At 41.2% G+C, this 20,072-nt stretch overlaps 1 protein-coding gene across 8 annotated transcripts in view; it reads left to right on the forward strand.

Moving 5' to 3' along the window:
• The window catches only part of Neo1 (neogenin 1), a 185,834-nt gene that overhangs the window by 56,247 nt on the left and 109,515 nt on the right, over positions 1-20,072 (forward strand). For all 8 annotated transcript variants that reach the window (XM_004666708.2, XM_045160440.1, XM_045160436.1 and 5 more), the window contains exons 2-5: positions 6,723-7,040; positions 11,804-12,079; positions 14,988-15,141; positions 18,484-18,620. In XM_004666708.2, the coding sequence (XP_004666765.2) occupies positions 6,723-7,040; positions 11,804-12,079; positions 14,988-15,141; positions 18,484-18,620 (885 nt within the window). The remainder of the gene's footprint in view (positions 1-6,722; positions 7,041-11,803; positions 12,080-14,987; positions 15,142-18,483; positions 18,621-20,072) is intronic.

A 20,072-nucleotide genomic window follows, 5' to 3' on the forward strand; every position in this document is an offset into this window, starting at 1 on the left:
AACTCTTAAGTGCTACTCTTTGTTCCCCTAAAAATTCAGCTTTGAAAATTAATGTGTGTGTGCATTCGTATGTGTGTGTATTCACATGCATGGTATATACACATGCATGTGGAGGTCAGAGGGCAGCCTTAGGTGTTATCCTCAGAAATGTCATCTACCATTTTTGAGACAGGGTCTCTTGTTGGCCTGGAGCTTCCATTTAGTAGACTGACTTGTGAGCACCAGGGATCCACCTGTCTTTGCCTCACCAGTGCTGGGATTACAGGTCCATGCCCACATGTCCGGCATTTTTACATGAGTACTGGAGACTGAACACAGTTCTTCATGCTTGTGAGGATAGCACTTGAATGACTAAGCTATCTCCCCAGCCCCATTTTTCTAAGATTTCTTCTAAGAATATGTATGTACGTATATATGTGCAAGTACAGAGAGAGCAGATTGGGTGCGCCTGGAGTTCTGCAGACAAACTTCAGGTGTATGCATCACTTTGTGCATCTGGCTTTACATGGCTACTGGGGAATCAAACACAGGCAGGCAGGCTTTTGGCAAATAAGTGCCTTTAGATGCTGCACTATCTCTGCGGCCCTAAGGTATTTTTATTTTTACTTATTTAAGAGGGAGGGGGAGAAGGAAGAGGAGGAAGGGGAGAGGAAGAAATAGAGAGAAGGGTGTCCCAGGGCCTCTAGCCATTGCAAACAAACTCCAGATGCATGTGCCACCTTGTGTATCTGGCTTATGTGGGTCCTGGGGAATTGAACCTGGATCATTTGGCTTTGTGGGCAAGTGCCTTAACCACGAAGCCATTTCTTTTTTCTTTTTTTCCTTTTTTTCTTTTTATTTATTTGAGAGTGACAGACACAGAAAGACAGATAGAGGGAGAGAGAGAATGGGCGCGCCGGGGCCTCCAGCCTCTGCAAATGAACTCCAGACGTGTGCGCCCCCTTGTGCATCTGGCTAATGTGGGACCTGGGGAACCGAGCCTCGAACCGGGGTCCTTAGGCTTCACAGGCAAGCACTTAACCGCTAAGCCATCTCTCCAGCCCAGCCATTTCTTTTTATTACTTACTTTTTATAGGTCTGGAATGAATTTTACATTTACTCAGTGACACTGTTTTGGTCTCTAATAATGTCCTTACCTATGTGAACTTTGAAACATGACTTAACCAGCCTCCTTTCTTCCTCCCTCCCTCCTTTTTGAGACACCATCTCACTCTATGGCCCATGCTGTCCTGAACTCCTGGTGTAGCCCAGGCTGGCCTTGAATTTATAGTGGTCACTTGCTTCAATCTCTTAGGTGCTAGAATCACAGACATGAGCCCACCGTGCCTGGGAGATGGTGCCAGTGTATCACTCATCAATGACTGCTTTAAATGGAGAAAGCGTTTAGAGCAATGTTTTTCCATAGAAACGTAAATGTTGACTATTATTATATGTTGTGGGTAGGCATCTTATCCCCTGCCCCATATTAACAACCAGTTCATTCTTCTCCCCAATTAAATGTCATCTTTATTTCGATTGTTGTCACACATGTACAACTCTGTTTTTTACTTCAAACAAGTGTGTGTTTTGTGGCTTTTTTTTTTCCCACTTGCTTCTGAGCTGTGGTGGCTTAATTACCCCAGCTTTCTAAGTATTGACAGCTAATAAGTGGAGTCCCTTCTTTTGTTCTTCACATTGTTTTTGGTTCTTTTTGGCCTTCTTTTGTTCTCCCAATATAATTTTTTAGAAGCTCATCAGAATGTACAAAACATCTGTTACTGAGGCTTAGCATAGACGAGATAGTTCTGATGGGCAAGTGTTAGAATGAAAAGTGATCCCCCTAACACGTTCACCCGTGGGCGGCTCTAGAAACTCTCTGTGTCACGTAGTGTGTCCCCTGGGCTAGGTGGGTACTGCTGATGCAGTTATAAAAGTACTAGCATTGTAGATTGTAGCTGGCAGTTCACAAACTGCATTTCAAGTCATAACCCAAGGCCCACAGAGAGCTCTCAAGGAGCATTGCAGACTTTCTAGGGAAAGAGCAGCATCTGGTGGACGCTGCAGACATCGAGCTCAGAAGAATTTGTCATACATGCTTTTGCCACCTTGATCTCATGGCTCTGATGGCTTTTTGATGATTGTGATTAAAAAGCAAGTGCCATGCAAAAATCTGTGCGGAGCTGGAAGTAATTTCAGTTGAATTATTTACTTATTTACTTATTTATTTATTTATTTATTTTGGTTTATAGAGCTAGGGTCTCTCTCTAGCTCAGGTTGACCTGGAATTTATTCTGTAGCCTCAGGGTGTCCTGGAACTCATGGTGATCCTCTTACTTCTGCCTCCCAAGTGCTGGGATTAAAGGCGTGCGCCAGCGCCCCCGGCTCTAAACTAAACTTGGTGTGGTGGCACATGCCTGTATGCCAGCAGCTGGGGGGTTGTGGTAGGAGATCAGAAATACAAGGCCAGCTTGGGCTACGTGAGGCTATGTCTCCAAAAACTAATGAATGAATAATAAACAGCATGAAGGGCATGGAATATAGGTATAGTTTTTATTTTTTTTTTAAATAGAAGGCAAGGCAGAATAGAATTTTAAACTGTAAATTGTCACAGTTATCATTTGGTTTTATTTATTTGTGACTCATAGCTCAGACTGGCCTCATGTACTTGAACTTCTCATTTTACATCCTCCTTCCCCTTCTAAATGCTGAGATTACAGATGTGCTCCACTTGCTTGGCTTCTTTTGGTATTTTTTAAACAGCCAAGTTTTGTACTGAGACTATTTTTTGAAATAAAAAAAATTTAGTATGTGTGCATATGTGTCTGTGTGTGTGTGTGAGAGAGAGAGAGAGAGAGAGAGAGAGAGAGAGAGAGTGTGTGTGTGTGTGTGTGTGTCTGCTGGTGTATATGTAGATGTGTACCCCTGAATGTGGAGGCCAGAGGAGGACATCAGGTTGTGGGTGTATGCAGCCACACTTAGCTTTTTACCTGACTGCTGAGGATTGAACTCAGGTCCTTGCACATGCTTAGCAAGCCCACTTGCCCACTGAGCTATCTCCCCTGCCCTGTCATTGTTATTTCTTCTTCTTTGAGGCAAGCCCAACAGACTAGCCTTTTCTTTTTAATGTGAGAGAACAAAAGATGATGGATGAGTGGATGGATGGATGGATGGATGGATGGATGGATGGATGGATGGACAGATAGATAGATAGAGAATTGGCACGCCAGGGCCTCTAACCACTACATTTGAACTCCAGACGTGTGCACCACCTTGTGTGCATGTGTGACCTTGTGCACTGCATCACCTTGTGTATCTGGCTTATGTGGGACCTGGAGAGTCAAACAAGAGTCCTTAGGCTTCACAGGCAAGCGTCTTAACCCCTAAACCATCTCTCCATCCCACATCCTATTATTTTTAAATATTAACATTGGGTTGTTAATATCTGTAGTAAAATATTTTAAATTGTTAACTTGTATATTTTGATTGATTCTAATACATTGAGCTCTTTAAAGTTTCTGTGTTAAATTCAGGTGGTATAAAAATGCATTAGTTAGTGTGTGTGTTGACACACGCCTTTAATCCCAGCACTTGGGAGGCAGAGGTAGGACAATCGCTGTGAGTTCAAGGCTACCCTGAGACTACATAGTGAATTCCAGGTCAGCCTAGGATTTAGTGAGACCCTACCTCAGAAAACAAACAAACAAACAAACAAAAAACATTAGTAATATAGGAAGGAGTAAAAACAACAAGAGAGATAGTTTAGTATTTCCTGTTTGCTTATATCTTGTTTTTGTTTTGATTAGTTCCAGTAAATGCCATAGAAATTTTAACAGGAACAGGTAAATAACTGATGGATACTTTTCAAAAATTCCTAAGCTCATTTTCAAAAGTTTGTAAACTTGACAAACACCTTTTATAGTCCTCATCAAACAGGGATGGGGGCCTGACACTTTGTAAGTACCCTCTTGTCATGCTTGGGAGAAGTGATTAGTCTAATTGGCGTAACTGGAATTGGAATTTGCTTAGAGTTGTAAGTGCTGAGAAACTGTGTGTGGTGAGGGACGTGCCTGGGAGGCCTGAATTCTGCCTTCGTACCTTTGCTGTCCCTCCTCGCCTTCCCACCGTGTTTTTCGTTCATTGCTGCATACACCAGGTTAGCTGGCTCGGGAGGACCTGGGCACTCTCCAGTCTCCACCTCTCATCTTCCTGTGGGGGCACTGGGATTACAGATGCACACTACATGTCTGGCTTTATGTGGGTTCTGGCCACCCATACTCAGGTCCTCATGCTTATACAGCAAGCACTTTTAACCATGCAGCCATCCCCTCGGGTTAAACAATTGAGTCTTCCCCCCTTCTGCCAATGTTTCATATCTATTTAGAGCCAGACACTCCTTTTATAATATGGAATCAGTCATCCTTCAGTTCATAATGCAAATTGTATAAGGTGGTCTTGAATATATATGAAAAATGTCCTTTTCAAAAATAATTGTTTATTTATTTATTAGAGAGAGATAGAGAATGAGAATATGGGTATGCGAGGGCCTCTAGTCCCTGCAAACTCACTCCAGACACATGCCCCACCATGTGCATCTGGCTTACATAGGTTCTGGGGGGTTGAACCTGGGTCTTTATATTTCATAGACGAGCTCCTTAACCACTAAGCCATCTCATCGTTCTTGAAAAACATTCTTGGTGTCCTGCCTTGACATTTGTTGTTTACAGGCAAATTAGTAGGTATTTTTTTAGTATATTTGACATTTTTGTGGTGTAGAGAGATGGCTCAGCAGGTAAGAGTACTTCTCATGCAAGCTTGAGGGCCTGATTTGCCCTGAGTTCAATTCCCTAGCACCCATGTAAACAACTGGGCATGACCGCACACTTCTGTAACCCCAGTCCTGTGGGGGGGGGGGTGCAGAGATCAGAGAATCCCTGGGTCTCGTGTTGAGCCAATTGGAACAATAAATGGCAGCTTTAGGTCTAGAGAGACAGTCTCAAGGAGACGTGATGAGCGGTTGAGGACACCCCCCCCCCCCCCCCCGCATTCTCCTCTGTCTTTCACATGGTAGCTTAAGGGCACACAACACACACATGAAGTGAAGCTTTTAGTTGGAAAGCTTTGCCTGGCTGAGATACATGATTACAGCAGAAGGTTTTCCTGACAATTTCTTTTTTTTATCTTTCTGATGTTCAAAGTACTGGCCAAAGGCTTAGAAAGATTAGAATGAGCTCTCCTGTGCTTTTTAATCAGAATGTGTTCTGAATGGAAATTAAATATAGAAAATGAAATGACAAAATTAACATAACAAGGCTAAAACAAAAGGAAATCTTGGGATAGACAAACCCCTTCCCAAGAACATTTAATTTTCTGTAATTTAAAATGTCTTATGGGCTGGAGAGATGGCTCCCATGTTTGATCTCTCTCCAGATCCCACATAAGCCACACACACAAAGGTGAGGCAAGCACAGTGTTGCACACGCACACTGGGTGGCACAAGGGTCTGGAGTTTGATTGCTGTGGCTGAGGCCCTGGCACACCAAGTCTCTCTCTCTCTCTCTCTGTCTCTCAAATAAAATAATAAAATAAAATAACATGTCTTAATTGCAACAAATGGAAAAGAGGGTATTTGGAATACGTGAGAGTTATGAGCACAGATTGGAGATGAGTAATCCACTAAAAATTGGCAAAAAGGGTGCATATTGAATTTATGAAAGGACTGCAAATAGTTAATAAATATAAAAGATATCTTATTAACAAAAATACATTTTCCTCCTTCATGTTCTTTAGAAAATTTCTCTTTGGGCCTGGCGAGATGGCTCAGCAGTTAAGGTGCTTAAAGAGCTGGGTTTGAGTTCCTACTATGCACATAAAGCCAGATGCACAAAGTGGTACATGCTCCTAAAGTTCATTTGCAGCAGTTGGAGGCCCTGGAACGCCCATTCTCTCTTTCCTGTCTCCTCTCCTCCTGTCCTCTTCCCTCTCTTCTTTCCTCCCTTCCCCTTGCCTCCACTCCTTTTTCCTTCTGTCCCCTCTCCTCCCTCCCCTTCCTTCCCTTCCTTCCCTTCCCTTCCTCTCTTTTCTTTCCTTGCAAATAAATAAATAAAAATTTTAAAAAGAAAATTTCACTTTGAATACTATATTTTTAAAATATTTGTAAACCCCACCATGAGAATTTCAAATAAAACTTTGATTAGATACTCATATTATCTAATAGGGCTTGACTCAGAAGTTTTTATTTTTCTTTTTTGAGGTAGGGTCTCATTCTAGCCCAGGCTGATATGGAATTCACTATGAAGTTTCAGGGTGGCCTCAAACTCAAGGCAATCCTCCTACCTCTGCCTTCCGAGTGCTGGGATTAAAGGTGTGCACCACCATGCCCAGCTCAGAAGGTTTTTTTTTTAAAGATGGTCTAAATGAATCAAATTTTGCTTGCTTCGTAGAAGTAAATTTTTAAAATATATTTTTAAATTTTATTTACTTATTAGAGAGAGAAAGAGGCAGGGTAGGGGGAAAGAATGGGCACGCCAGGGCCTCCAGCTACTGTAAATGAACTCCAGACATATGTGCCATTATGTGGGTACTGGGGAATCTAACCTGGGTCCATAGGCTTCACGGGCAAGGAAGCACCTTTACCACTACACCATCTCTCTAGCCTAGAAGTAAATTTCTTAAGACATTTCAAAGAGCAACCAATTTATAATAACTTTACACATGTTACATTTTAGCTTTTTTATTTTTTGCAGGAGCCAGTGTTCGAACCTTCACTCCATTTTATTTTCTGGTGGAGCCCGTGGATACACTCTCAACTCGAGGCTCTTCCGTGACATTGAACTGTTCAGCATATTCTGAGCCTTCTCCGAAAATTGAATGGAAAAAAGATGGGACTTTTTTAAACCTAGCGTCGGATGATCGACGCCAGCTTCTCCCGGATGGGTCTTTGTTTATCAGCAGTGTGGTACATTCCAAACACAATAAGCCTGATGAAGGCCACTATCAGTGTGTGGCCACTGTTGATAGTCTTGGAACGATTGTCAGCAGAACAGCCAAGCTCACGGTAGCAGGTAGGTTTTGTTAAGTAATTTATATGCATTTTCAGTGCTTATCAAGATGAAATCTAAATAAGAGTGATATTATCCTGGTGTTTTTATTTAATTGGTAACAAGTCATTTACATTTAACACGTCCGCTGTGCATATACTTGTATGTATGAAGTACCCTAGGATTTGCTTACTCCTATATAGTGTAAACTAGTACTTTTCCACTTGTCTGGCTCAAAGTGGATATCAGAACTATTGAGCTGTTTTTTCTTTCTTTTTAGCTTGGAAGTGACAGAAGGAATTATGTAGGAGAGTTGAGTCATGCTAATGGCTTTAATTTTCTTTCAATTTTATGATTTAATTATTTGAGTGGGGGCAGATAGAAAATGGATGCACCAGGGCCTTCAGCCACTGCAAACAAACTCCTGATGCATGTGCCACCTTGTGCATCTGCTTATGTGGGTACTGGGGAATCGAACCTGGGTCCTTAGGCTCTGCAGAGGAATGGTACTCATTTCTCATGCCCCTTAGCACCCTGACCACAGTCTTAGCACCGGCAGTTCTAAGTTCTCTTCTTTTCTGGCCTTTTTTGTTCCTTCTCTACTGGCAGATGAAGATGACCCTTCTGTCGGTGTGTGTGTAATTTAAAAATTGTCAGCTTGACATTTCCTCAAAATGTTAACTATAGATTTACCACCCAGAAATTCTTCTTAAGAGAAATGAGAACATAGATCTGCGCAATCATTTGCATGTGACTGCTGTTCATAGCAGCATTATCTATAACCCCCCCAAAGGAGAAATAACCTCTAACTGTCCAGTAAATGAGGAATAGATAATCAAACCATGAACTCTTCATTGCATGTACTTTCCTTCAGCAATAAAGAATGGAGTTCTAATGTACTGTGACAACTTGGACAAACTATAGAAACATGATAAATTAAGGAAGCTAGTCATAAACACCACACACTTTTATGAGCTGATATGTATGTGTCCAGAATAGGCAAATTTGTAGAGCTGGAAGGTAGATTGGTTTCCTAGGGTTACCTGGCAATGAGGGGGTATGGGAGTAAGGAAGTGCAGGGAGTGCAAGTGAATACAGTTTCTACTGGGGATGATAAAAGATTGTGGAATTAGGCGGTGGAGCTGATTACACAGCCTGTTCACACATTAACTATGTTGAGTTGTATACTTCAAGTGGGAAACTTCATAGTATATAGATTATATCTCAAAATGTTTATATTATTTGTCTTAGTTTTTTGAGGTAGGGTCTCACTCTAGCCCAGGCTGACCTGAAATTCAGTATGTAGTCTCAGAGTGGCCTTGAACTCACAGTGATTCTCCTTTCTGAGCCTTCTGAGTGCTGGGATTAAAGGTGTGTGCCAACACACCCTGCTTATTTTTCTTTTAGAGAGAGAGAAAAAGAGGGAATTGGTACGCCAGGGCCTCAGCCACCACAGTCGCACTGCAGACGCTTGTGCCACCTAGTGGGCATGTGCAACCTTGCGCTTGCCTCACGTGTGCATCTGACTTACGTGGGATCTGGAGAGTCAAGCATAGCCCTTGGGCTTCACAGGCAAGCACCTTAACCTCTAAGCCCTCTCTCCAACCCCTAAAATGTTTTAAAATAAGATAGTAGTAAATTTATCATTCTACAAGACTAGATGTTTTTGTTTTTGTTTGTAATCAGTAAAGTTGATTCTAGTCAAGTCTAGCAAGCAGGAAATTTTTTGAAAGAACCTTAAGAAGATGGTTCATAGGATTAAATATGAGGCTGCTTTCTCTTGGCTGACTCATTTCTCCACAGCAAGGGTTTCTGCTTTCATGCCTGGTGAGTAGCCTGGCTGTGCGTGTTTTATACCCAAAGGTTGAGGAGTGGGGTAGTCTAAAGACATAGTTGATCCCTTCTTGCCAACTCCATGTCTTCCTCCCACTCTCTTTCTCCTGCAGTTCTCCAGAGGCAGCAGAACTCAGGAAGCCGAGGCCTTCTCTGCTTGTCTTGATATGTCAGTTACTAGTTTCTCCATCTGCTTTCTCTATTCAGAAACTTTTTGAAATTTCTTGCCTGCCAATTCCCCATATGTTGTTGTGGGCTTACTCTTACTCATTTTCATGAGACCTCAGGAAGGAGTATTTTTTTACTTAAAAAAAAATTGAGGGTTGGAGAGATGGCTTAGCAGTTAAGCACTTGCCTGTGAAGCCTAAGGACCCCGGTTTGAGGCTCCATTCCCCAGGACCCACTTTAGCCAGATGCACAAGGGGGCACATGCATCTGGAGTTCGTTTGCAGTGGCTGGAAGCCCTGGCATGCCCATTCTCTCTCTCTCTGCCTCTTTCTTTGTCTGTCGCTCTCAAATAAATAAATAAAAATAAATTGAATCCAGTTCTTGGTTTAATTTGTTGATTTCTTTTCCCTGTAACTTTATGAGAGTCTATGTTTATCTTAAGCAATATCCTCCTTTTCTTGATTTCCTGGTTTCTTACTAAATAAATGTTTGGAAAATATTACCTTTAGTTCTTTCCTTTATGAATTACCTTGAAAAAGAAGAGAATCACCTTGAAATAAAAATAAGGGAAAACTTGCAGCAAGGCAAGAAAACCTGTGTGTTGTCATTTGAATTAATTCATTATCATAAATGTAGAAAACCCAGAAGTTGTTACGCACATCTTGTTTCCTCAACTCTAAAGCAAAATTTTATTGTGTTCTGGGAACGTCAGAATCACTTATAAGATGTTAAAAATAGTAGGTAGTTGAGTATTTTTTATTATACCATAAATTATTTATGAGGCTTGTTGTTTTTATTTACCTAATAGAGGAAACTGAAGCTTAGATGTCAAGTAACTTACCACTCTTCGTACAGCCATGAAAAATAGAGTGGCTGATGCTCTTAGCCACTATGTTCTGTAGTATCTTAAGAGTCTTTAGGGCCACTGTTTTTGGTTAACAGTTTATTCTGAAGCAAATTCAGAGAATAATTGTTAAGAAAGAACCAAGGAATCTCATGCATCTTTCATACCTTCCATACCTTCCTGATATCCCAGTTGTTAACATTGTATCACATCTGTTGCCACTTCTTAAATATACATTTTCTCCTAAACCATTAAGAATAATAAGTTTCAAACATGTTAAACCAGTACCTCTACCAAGTAATGTCAGTGTCTTTTTCCTGAAAACATAGGTGTTCTTCTAAATGACCACAGGCATTCATCAAAGCCAGGAAATTACTCTTTTTTTGTTGTTGTTTATTTTTACTTATTTGAGAGCAATAGAGAGAGAAAGGGGGGGGGAGAGGGAGGGGGGGAGGGAGAGGGAGAGAGAATGGGCACACCAGGGCTTCCAACCATTGCAAGTGAACTCCAGATGTGTACACCCCCTTATGCATCTGGCTAACATGGGTCCTGGGGAATCAAGCCTCGAACCAGGGTCCTTAGGCTTCACAGGCAAGCACTTAACTGCTAAGCCATCTCTCCAGCCCAGGAAATTACTCTTAATACAGTACTGCCATTTGATTTAGATTTTATAGGTTGTCTCTAATGTTTCTTGTTGCAAAAAAGAAAAGCAGAAACCTTACCCTCCTTGTTTTCGTTTTGATCTATAATAACATGTGTCACTTAACAGTTGAATCTGTTATGCTCTTCAGATGTGCAGCAAGCCCTCCGAGGTTTCCGAGGTTGGGTCTCACTCTAGCCCAAGCTGACCTGGAATTTGTTATGTACTGTGTAGTCTCAGGGTAGCCTTGAACTCAAAATGTTCCTCCTACCTTTGCCTCCCAAGTGCTAGGATTAAAGGAGTGTGCCACCACGTCCAGCTGCAGGCCCTCACTTTTTCCTCATCAGATTTCCCTGTGATTCAGATTTTACATTTGGGGGAGAAATATTGAAGAAGTAATGTAGTGTTCTCAGTGTACATTCTAAAGTATATAATGTAATACTGACTTTTATTACTTAAGATGCTCTATGCAATTTTTCTCTACTAAAAGCCTGGTGGCCAGGTATACACAGAAAGAGACCTTGTTGTGTATGCGTACATGCACAGATAAGTAAAAACAAGAAGAGAAAGTCTTGAAATCTGATTTTTTTTTGGCGGGGGGGTTCTTACTGCTACTGGAAAGACAGTGATTCTCAGCTCTCTGTGTGCAGGGCTAGAGACTATATAGGGATTTATGTAAATATTAATGTATAGATACTAGCTATATATGAAATATATACATCTTCATGCATAATTTCATATCTATAAATGTTTATAACTACAGTTATATACAAAACCGTAACAGGTCTGGAGAGATGGCTTAGCAGTGTTTGTGAAGCCCAAGTACCCATGTTCAACTCCCCAGAACCCACATATGCCAGATGCACAAGGTGATGCATGCACACAAAATTATCCATTCACATAAGGTGGTGCACGCATCTGGAGTTTGATTGTAGTGGCTGGAGGGCACTGTATCTCTCCTTGTCTATCTTGTTCTTTTTCTTTCACCCTAGCTCTCTCATTAAAAAAAAAGAACTGTCAATTTATAAGTACCTTCATCCTGGGCCAGTACCTTAGTATTTACTCTACCCGTATCCTTCCTAACTCTGCATCTTGATTTGTGAGGAATCTGACTCATTATCCTTAATTTCTTTACTTACTTGCTCCGTACATTTTTGTAGTTATTTCCCAAACCCATAGACCTTCTTGTTGACCTTGATTCTGCCCTATGTTGTGATCACGTGAGCTGATGTGGTTCTGGTCTCCATGATGACTATAGTTTAAAGTAATAATGACTTCTTTTTCTTTTCCTTTACTGTCCAGGTCTTCCAAGATTTACCAGCCAACCAGAACCTTCCTCAGTTTATGTTGGGAGCAGTGCCATTTTGAATTGTGAAGTCAATGCAGATTTGGTCCCATTTGTGCGGTGGGAACAGAACAGACAGCCTCTTCTTCTGGATGACAGAGTTGTCAAACTTCCGGGTGGAACGCTGGTTCTCAGCAACGTGACTGAAGGAGATGGGGGACTCTACCGCTGCATGGTGGAAAGTGGTGGGCCCCCCAAGTACAGCGAGGAAGCCGAGTTGAAAGTTCTCCCAGGTGTGAACTCATCAACGCTGCGGGGTTTGTGTGGATACGTGGTGGAGTTGTTCTGCTATGATTTCTCTTAACAGACTATTAACATGTGGTGTGACCTTATTGTCAATGTAATTTCTCTGTTTTTTTAAAGGGGTAAAAAGAAGGAAATGTGCCATAACGTCTGTTAATGTATTGTTAAAAATTTATCAAGTAAGCTGTGTATGTTGGAACATACTTGTATCCCCAGCATTTGGGAGGCTGAGGCAAGAGGATCGCCAGAAGTTTGAGGCTGGTCTGGGCTACAGAATGAGTTCAAGGCCATCCTTGTCTATATAATACAGCTATGTCTCAAAAACCCCAAATATAATAAATAAAAATACTGAGTAACAAAGTAGGTTCAGCATCTAGTGGCATTCTTTTTGGTCAGAACAAAATTACCCTTGTATCTAGTTTTTTTTGTTTGTTTGTTTTTTGAGGTATCTCACACTAGTCCAGCCTGACCTGGAACTCACTATATAGTCTCAGGGTGGCCTTGAACTCTCAGCAATCCCCCTACCTCTGCCTCCCAACTGCTGGTATTAAAGGCATGCGCCACCACACCCGCCTAGTTTGTTTTTTGAGGCATAGTCTTACATATACTGAGTCTCAAACTGACTTTAGCCAAGGTTGATCTTGAACTCCTGATCTCTTGTTTCTACCTCACAAGTGCTCGGATAACAGGTCTGTACCACCTTGCCCAGACAGCCCTGAGTCTTCTGACAACCCTTCATTCCCTCCCTTCCCATAATAGGGTGCTTTTTAGGTTTTTTTTTTCTTTTTCTTTTTTTTTTTTTTTAAAGAGAGGAGAGAGAGATCAGTTCTTTTTATTTAGAAAACCAATCAAAGAGACTTGCTCAGGCTAGCTCACAGAAGGGAGTGGTTGGTCGTGACTTAACATGGAGACACTGGAAAACCAGAGTGTTGGATCTCCATGGTCTGTTCCCATTTTAATGTAGACTCAGCTTCTCTCTCAGTCTTTGTTTTTGTCTTCTCATCATGTCTGCCCTTCCCACTTCTCCTGACCATCAGCTTGGTGTGTATTTTTCCAGCTGTGTGGCTGCTTCTCAAGCCTGCTTTCTCATTTGTAGCTCCCTGTGGTCCCTCTGGCCTCTTGCTGTTAAGAATAGAGTTAGGCTTGTTTGGGCAGAGGTGTTTTGTTTCTGTTTTGTAAAATATATGATGGTTTGCAGAGTGAGACCAGTGTGATGAAGTACTGCTTTTGAAAGTGTTCCTGTTGGGCCTCGAACTGATTTCTTAAAATGCGACCCTTTGCTACCATCCCTGCCCGTGTCATTCCTGGCCTTGGTATTCTCAGAAGCTGCAGCTAGCCTTTGTTCACAACTCCCTAATAGGGCCTGTGTCCTCCACAGCTCAAGTTCTTGGACTATGAGGCTTTATATAATCATAATGCCACTTCCCTCTCTTCAGTCTCAATCCTTCTCCCATCCTTGTCCTCTCTCTTGTCATCGGGACCACCTTATGCTCCTAGTGCCTCTCTACTTGGCATCTGCTCTGCCTGGATTCCCATATCTGTGGCTCACTGTTTCCTCTCTACTTAGATATCATTTTACTAAGTAGTGAGTCTATCTTGAATATGACAGTCTTCCATTTCTACACTTAATGTGTCTTTCTTCCTCCTCCGTTTTACTTAAAAATGTTTTACTTAAGAATGGCATATCTAAATGATTGTCCTCCCCCTAGTGTGCCATCTCCAGGAGAGTGGAGACCTTTTGTTGGCTGCCATGAATGGTTCCTGCACACAGGAGCCAATCAAAATCTTTGTTATGAATTTGCTGAATAAATTCTACCAAAATTTGATTGAGTGAATCTAAGCAATGGCAAGCGGAGAAAAGGAACTGTTGCCCCATGGTAACCTCCTCTGAGCTACCTCCTGACTTGCTTGACATCAGTCAAGGAAACAAGGTTTACAGTGTTAGAGCCGGAGACCTCCCTGTTGCCTGAAGCAAGAGCACAGTGCTAGTATTTGGTTTATTTAAGTAAGAGAACCCTACTTGCTGATCTTCTTGAGCAGAGCTAAGTGCCGATCTCCTACGGAGCTCTTGAGAAAGCACTGCTTTGGGTTGTGTTGGTTAAGAGGCAGAGGTGAGTCGGTTTCAGTCCTAGAAACCTGTTTTGTTGTTGGTTATGGAAGCTGGGAGCAGGTTGGTATCAGCCTTGAGAAGCCAGCAGTTTCTCTCTCCAGTTGTCTCATCTTGAAAGCCTAAGCTTTCCACTCTTCCGTGAATAGGGACAGGAGTTACATCTCTGCCTGAGAATGGTCACTTTATCTCAAAACTCAACATAAACATTACCTTTTTAAAGCAGAGAACTTTATCTTACCAACGAGTCTCTCCTTGCCATATATCCATGAGAGACAACTATATAAATTTTAATACCTGAATCGTAGATAGACGAATACAGTGGTAACTAGATGGATGCTCTATTGTAAAATCAAATGGCTAACAGACAAAAAGATGAAACTCAGAAAGGTTTTCAGAAATAACAGGTACAAGAAAGGCAAGGAGACCCCTCAGATCCCATGAGGAGGGAGGGTACCCCGGTACTGAGCTAGCTCAGTCTCTCATCTTTTGGTCCACTCACGCGGCACTTCCATTATCATGTAAACAGGATTCATGTCAGGTCTCTCTCATTTGGTAAGTAAGCACTCTGGAATTCTAATTTACACATCTTTAAGACTTGTAAGAACCTAGCATAATGCTTTGCATATCAAAATTGTTTAGCACATGTTCGCTAATTTCCATGGAATTTGCTTGTATTACTTGCTTATTTTGCCATCTAAAGCCACAGAGGCAAAAGGAATTCACATGGTTAAAGCATTGGAGTGCTTTGCCTTTTAGTTAAATCATTCTTCTATTTAAATTCCTTTTAGATGCTGAGGAAACGCCAAACTTGGTATTTTTGATGCGACCTTCTTCCACTGTCCGAGTTGTTGGTCAGAGCGCAGTGTTGCCATGTGTCGCCTCAGGACTCCCTATGCCAGCCATTAAATGGATGAAAAACCAGGAAACACTTGACATAGAAAGGTAAATGCTGTGCACCTAAAAGCCCTTTTTAGCCTTCACTTAAGCTTGGTCTAATCTTCTTTGGGACTATTGATTAATTTAAAAATGACTAGTTTTTTAAAACAAATTTCAATGTTCATATGTCATCCTTGTGACATGTTTATATGCTGTAATCATTAGGGTACTTAAAGGGAAAAAACATGCCTTCAAGAGAGTAAGATATTATTCTGTTTATTTCTTCTGAAGCTTCAGTATACTTCAGTCACACCAGCTTTCTGCTACATTTACATGATATGTGTCTTCTATGAAAGCTTTCTGTGTTATCACTAATCATCTTATATATCTCTTTTTAAAAGAACTTTTATTTATTTGAGGGGGAGTCCTGGAGAGATGGCTTAGTGATTAAGGTGCTTGCCTGCAAAGCCAAAAGACCCAGGTTTCATTCCCCAGCACCCATGTCAGCCAGGTGCACAAGGTGGTACATGCATCTAGAGTTCATTTGCAGCAGCTGGTGGCCCTGGCATGCCCATTCTCTTTATCTCTCTCTCTCTCTCAAATAAATAAAAAGAAAAGAAAAAAAGAGGCAACTAGAGAGAATGGGTATTCTAGGGCTTCCAGCCACTGCATATGAACTCCAGATGCACACACCACCTTGTGCATCTGGTTTAAGGAGGTCCTGGGGAATCGAACCTGGGTCCTTAGGCTTTGCATGCAAGTGCCTTAACCACTAAGCCATCTCTCCAGCTCCATTTCTTCTTTCTTCTTTAATGGATAATTTCTTCCATTGTATTCCCACAAGAAGACTGGAATGATGGTGATGGAGAAGTAGTTTGGCATGTTTTGTTTCCAGAGTATAGCTGCCTTCCTCTATGTAGGTGTTTTCATCACTGGCTTCTTCCCTGTAGATGCCAAAACCATGTCCCAATTGTGATAACCAAAAATACATCTAAATAACGCAGGTGCTCCTTGAGGAATGAAATCATCCTCAGCTGAAAACCTCTTTTCTACAGTAGTACTGTCCAGTAAAAATGTAATGCCCGCCGCATGAGGTTTTCTGGTAGCTATGCTAAAAAAGTGTGTGCGTCCTAAGTATAATATTAATACTTCATTTAGCACCAATATTTTATGCTTCTTAGTGTGCAATGGAGTTTTAGCAAAATAATCATTTGTATTTAGTGGAGAGTATTTGACACTGCTTCTGCTTATGCATTAAAATTAAGTCAAGTGCCTCAGTCACACTGACCACATTTCAGGTAGTCCTAACCCCATGTAGTTAGTGGCCATTTGATTTGGACTGAGCAGGTCTTGTGCTTCTCACATGAGTAAATCAGAGGTTAGCAGTCTCACTTTATGTGGTTCCATAGGAAGATATGGGAAGAGACGTTTGTTTTGTCCACTGGTGAGCAGCCTTCAAAGTGGAATGCAGGCAGATTGTTCTTTTTATGGTCACCAGCCACACGAGGACACTTTCAGTATTACATGGCTTCCTTTTTAATATTCCCTCATTTACCAACTTCTGCCTATACTTCCTTCCTACTTTCTTTCTAGCCTGTGTGCCCTTACCTCTCCACTCCACTGTCACCCCGTGTGCCCTTACTTTTCTACGTCATTGTCACGCTACGTTGCTGTTCTTCTCTACTCCATCCTGTGAAGTTGGAATTAAAGTGATGACTGAGATGTTTTCAATAAGAAGGTCACTTGATAAAAGTTAACATGACCTTGCAGAATATTATTTCTCGAAGACATCATCATACCCATACCTGATCTTGGTTTTCTGTGTCTAGAAACATAATCTCTCTCTCTCTCTCTCTCTCTCTCTCTCTCTCTCTCTCTCTCTCTCTCTCTCTCTGTAACAAATTCTCAAATTTTACTGCCTAGGCTTATGTATCAGATGTACTGAAATTTTGGTCCAAATAGCATTTTAAAAATATTTATTTATGTATTTATTTATGAGAGGGAAAGAAATAGAGAGGAAGAGAATGGGCACACCAGGGCCTACAGTCACTGCAAACAGATTCCAGACCCATGCATCACCTTGTACATCTGACTTACATGTGTTCTAGGGAATTGAACCTTGGTCCTTTGGCTTTGCAGGCAAGCACCTTAACCACTAAGCCATCTCTCCAACCTCCAAATAGCATTTTATATACTTAGAATGAGAATTATAAATGTAGATACTGATCTTTTTCTCTGACTCTTCTCTATATAAGAAATGTATATGTAAAGCCAAGTTATATTGAAAGATTTTTTTGCTAAGCATATTAAGTGTTACAATATTATGATTTGGAAGAAAAATCTAGCCACTACTAGCATAGTTTAAGAAGAGAATATCCATGTGTTTTTGCTATTGTGCTGTAACATTTGGTTCTATATTTCACATTTATGTTTTCTGTGAAAGTGACCTTTAAAGGAGCAGTTTTAACTATATACTTGTATAGTTACTTAGATTCCTTGGTTTAGGTCAATTACTTCTTGCTTTATATCAGATTTAGTTTGTAATTTTCCAAATAATGAAACTTGTTCACATCATAAAAATAATTAATTTGTAGCCAGGCGTGGTGGCGCATGCCTTTAATCCTAGCACTTGGGAGGCAGAGGTAGGAGGATCGCCGTGAGTTCGAGGCCACCCTGAGACTCCGTAGTGAATTCCAGGTCAGCCTGAACTAGAGTGAAACCCTACCTTGAAAAATCAAGAAAAAAAATTAATTTGTGGTTTCTTCCTCTGTAAGGATTATTATTTTTTTGTTTAAATGTATTTCTATCATCTGTAGATTTGGATAAGTGTTCACCAACATCTTTGTTGCTAGTGGCCTGATGGTGACTGATATGTGCACTGTGTCACACCCAGAGAGCTGTTCTCTGGCAGCCATTCCATTCTTTCACCTTCCTATTCCAGCTGTGCCACCACAGGAAGCTTTCAAAACGGCGCTGTCATCTCATGACTTGCTGTTTCTGGTTGACATTTTGCCCTCTTTATTTTCCTTCCTGTTAGTAATCTCAGTGTGACATAGCTGTGGTAGTAAGTCTCATATTGATTCCAAATCCAAAATTACATAATTTCCCAAGAGCTGGTCCGAGCAGGGAGATGGGAGAGGCTGGGAATAGTGAAATGGTCACAGAAGTGGTGTCCCTGTGGAGATAGCTGGAGTACGAGAGACTGTGACATTTGATTTGTGTCTGTGGTCTCTATGGGCATGTGAAATATGATCAAGGCAAATATAAACTGAATCCTGACATATTCATCTCAGTCCATTTGTAGCCATCCATAGTATTGCTGTTGGAATGTTTTTCTATTTTACAGGAAGAGTTTCTCAGGTGTTATTTTCCTCACATTGAACTGTATAAATATCATCTTTTCTACAGCTCTGAAAGGCTGGTGGTGTTGGCGGGTGGGAGCCTGGAGATCAGTGGTGTCACTGAGGAGGACGCAGGGGCTTACCTCTGCATAGCTGACAATGGAAACGAGACGATTGAAGCTCAAGCAGAACTTGTGGTACAAGGTATGTAAAGGCTTACACGTAAATGAGAAGGTAGGTAGGAAGATAGACAGCATTGCAACAAGCTGAAAAACTGTAGGGCAAGAGAATAAAGGAGTAGCTAGGTGTGGTGGTGCACGCCTTTAGTCCCAGCACTCAGGAGGCAGAAGTAGGAGGATTGCCATGAGTTCGAGGCCACCCTGAGACTACATAGTGAGTTTCAGGTCTCTGGGCTACAGTGATACCCTACTTTGAAGAACCAATAAAATAAAATAAAATAAATAAAGGAGTGAAGAGACAACATATGGAAGAGGGAAAATGTTTATAAGTCATACATCTGGTAAGGGGTTGAGATCCAAAATACATAGGGAACTCAACTCACTAATGAGAACAGTCCAGTTTTTTAAAATGAGCAAAAGACATGAGAAGATATATTCTAGAGACGCAGAAATGGCTGACAGGAATATGAAAAATTGTTCAGCACTAATAACCAAAGAAATTTAAGTTCAAGCTCTATTTTCAGTGAGGTCTTAACTCACACTTGCTAGGATGGCAGTTATCAAAAAGAGAAAAGGGAACTCTTTCTGAATCGTCATTGGGAAAGCACCCACGTGAAGGCTTGTCAAAACCTAAACTGAGGGAAGCTACGCATAGTCTGGAGATTCTTTCTGTGGACATGTATCCATGGCAAATGAGATAGCTAGCCTTCCGTGGTAACTGAAGCACTCTTCCCAAAGGCCAAGACACAAAGTCAACTGAGGTGCTTATCAGTAATGAACGAATGACAGCATGGTGGCGCACACCTTTAATCCTGGCACTTGGGAAGCAGGGGTAGGAGGATTGCTGTGAGGTAGAGGCCAGCCTGGGACTACAGAGTGAATTTCCCATCAGCCTGGGCTACAGTGAGACCTTACCTCCAAAAAAAAAAAGCAAAAGAAAAAAAAAGATGAAACTGCAGGATATTATGCTAAGAATTTAACATGATCTGATTGTATCTGGAATCTAAAATAAGTCAAACTCACAGAAAGCGTATGGGATGGGTACAGTATATTGTATATGCTTAAAAGTTGTTGAGACAGTAGATTTTCAGTGTTCTGACCACAAAAACTTATGTGAGAGACTATTAATTAAACTTAGCCATTTTAAAATGTTCATATACATATATATATATATATATATATATATATATAACATCTATAGTTTTACTTAATTGAAAGCTTTCTAATTAAAATTTCGAATACTTGGGCTAGAGAGACGCTTAGTGGTTAAGGCACATGCATGTCTGTGAAGCCTAAGGACTCAGGTTCAGTTCTCCAGGTCCCACGTTAGCCAGATGCATATCATGGCGCATATATCTGGAGTTTGTTTGCAGTGGCTAGAAGCCCTGGTGTGCCCATTCTCTCTCTCTCTCTCTCTCTTGCTCACTCTCTCTTCCTCTCTCCCTCTGTCTCTAATAAATAAATGAAAATATTTGAA

Source organism: Jaculus jaculus, chromosome 10, assembly GCF_020740685.1.
Source record: "Jaculus jaculus isolate mJacJac1 chromosome 10, mJacJac1.mat.Y.cur, whole genome shotgun sequence".
NCBI lineage: Eukaryota > Metazoa > Chordata > Mammalia > Rodentia > Dipodidae > Jaculus > Jaculus jaculus.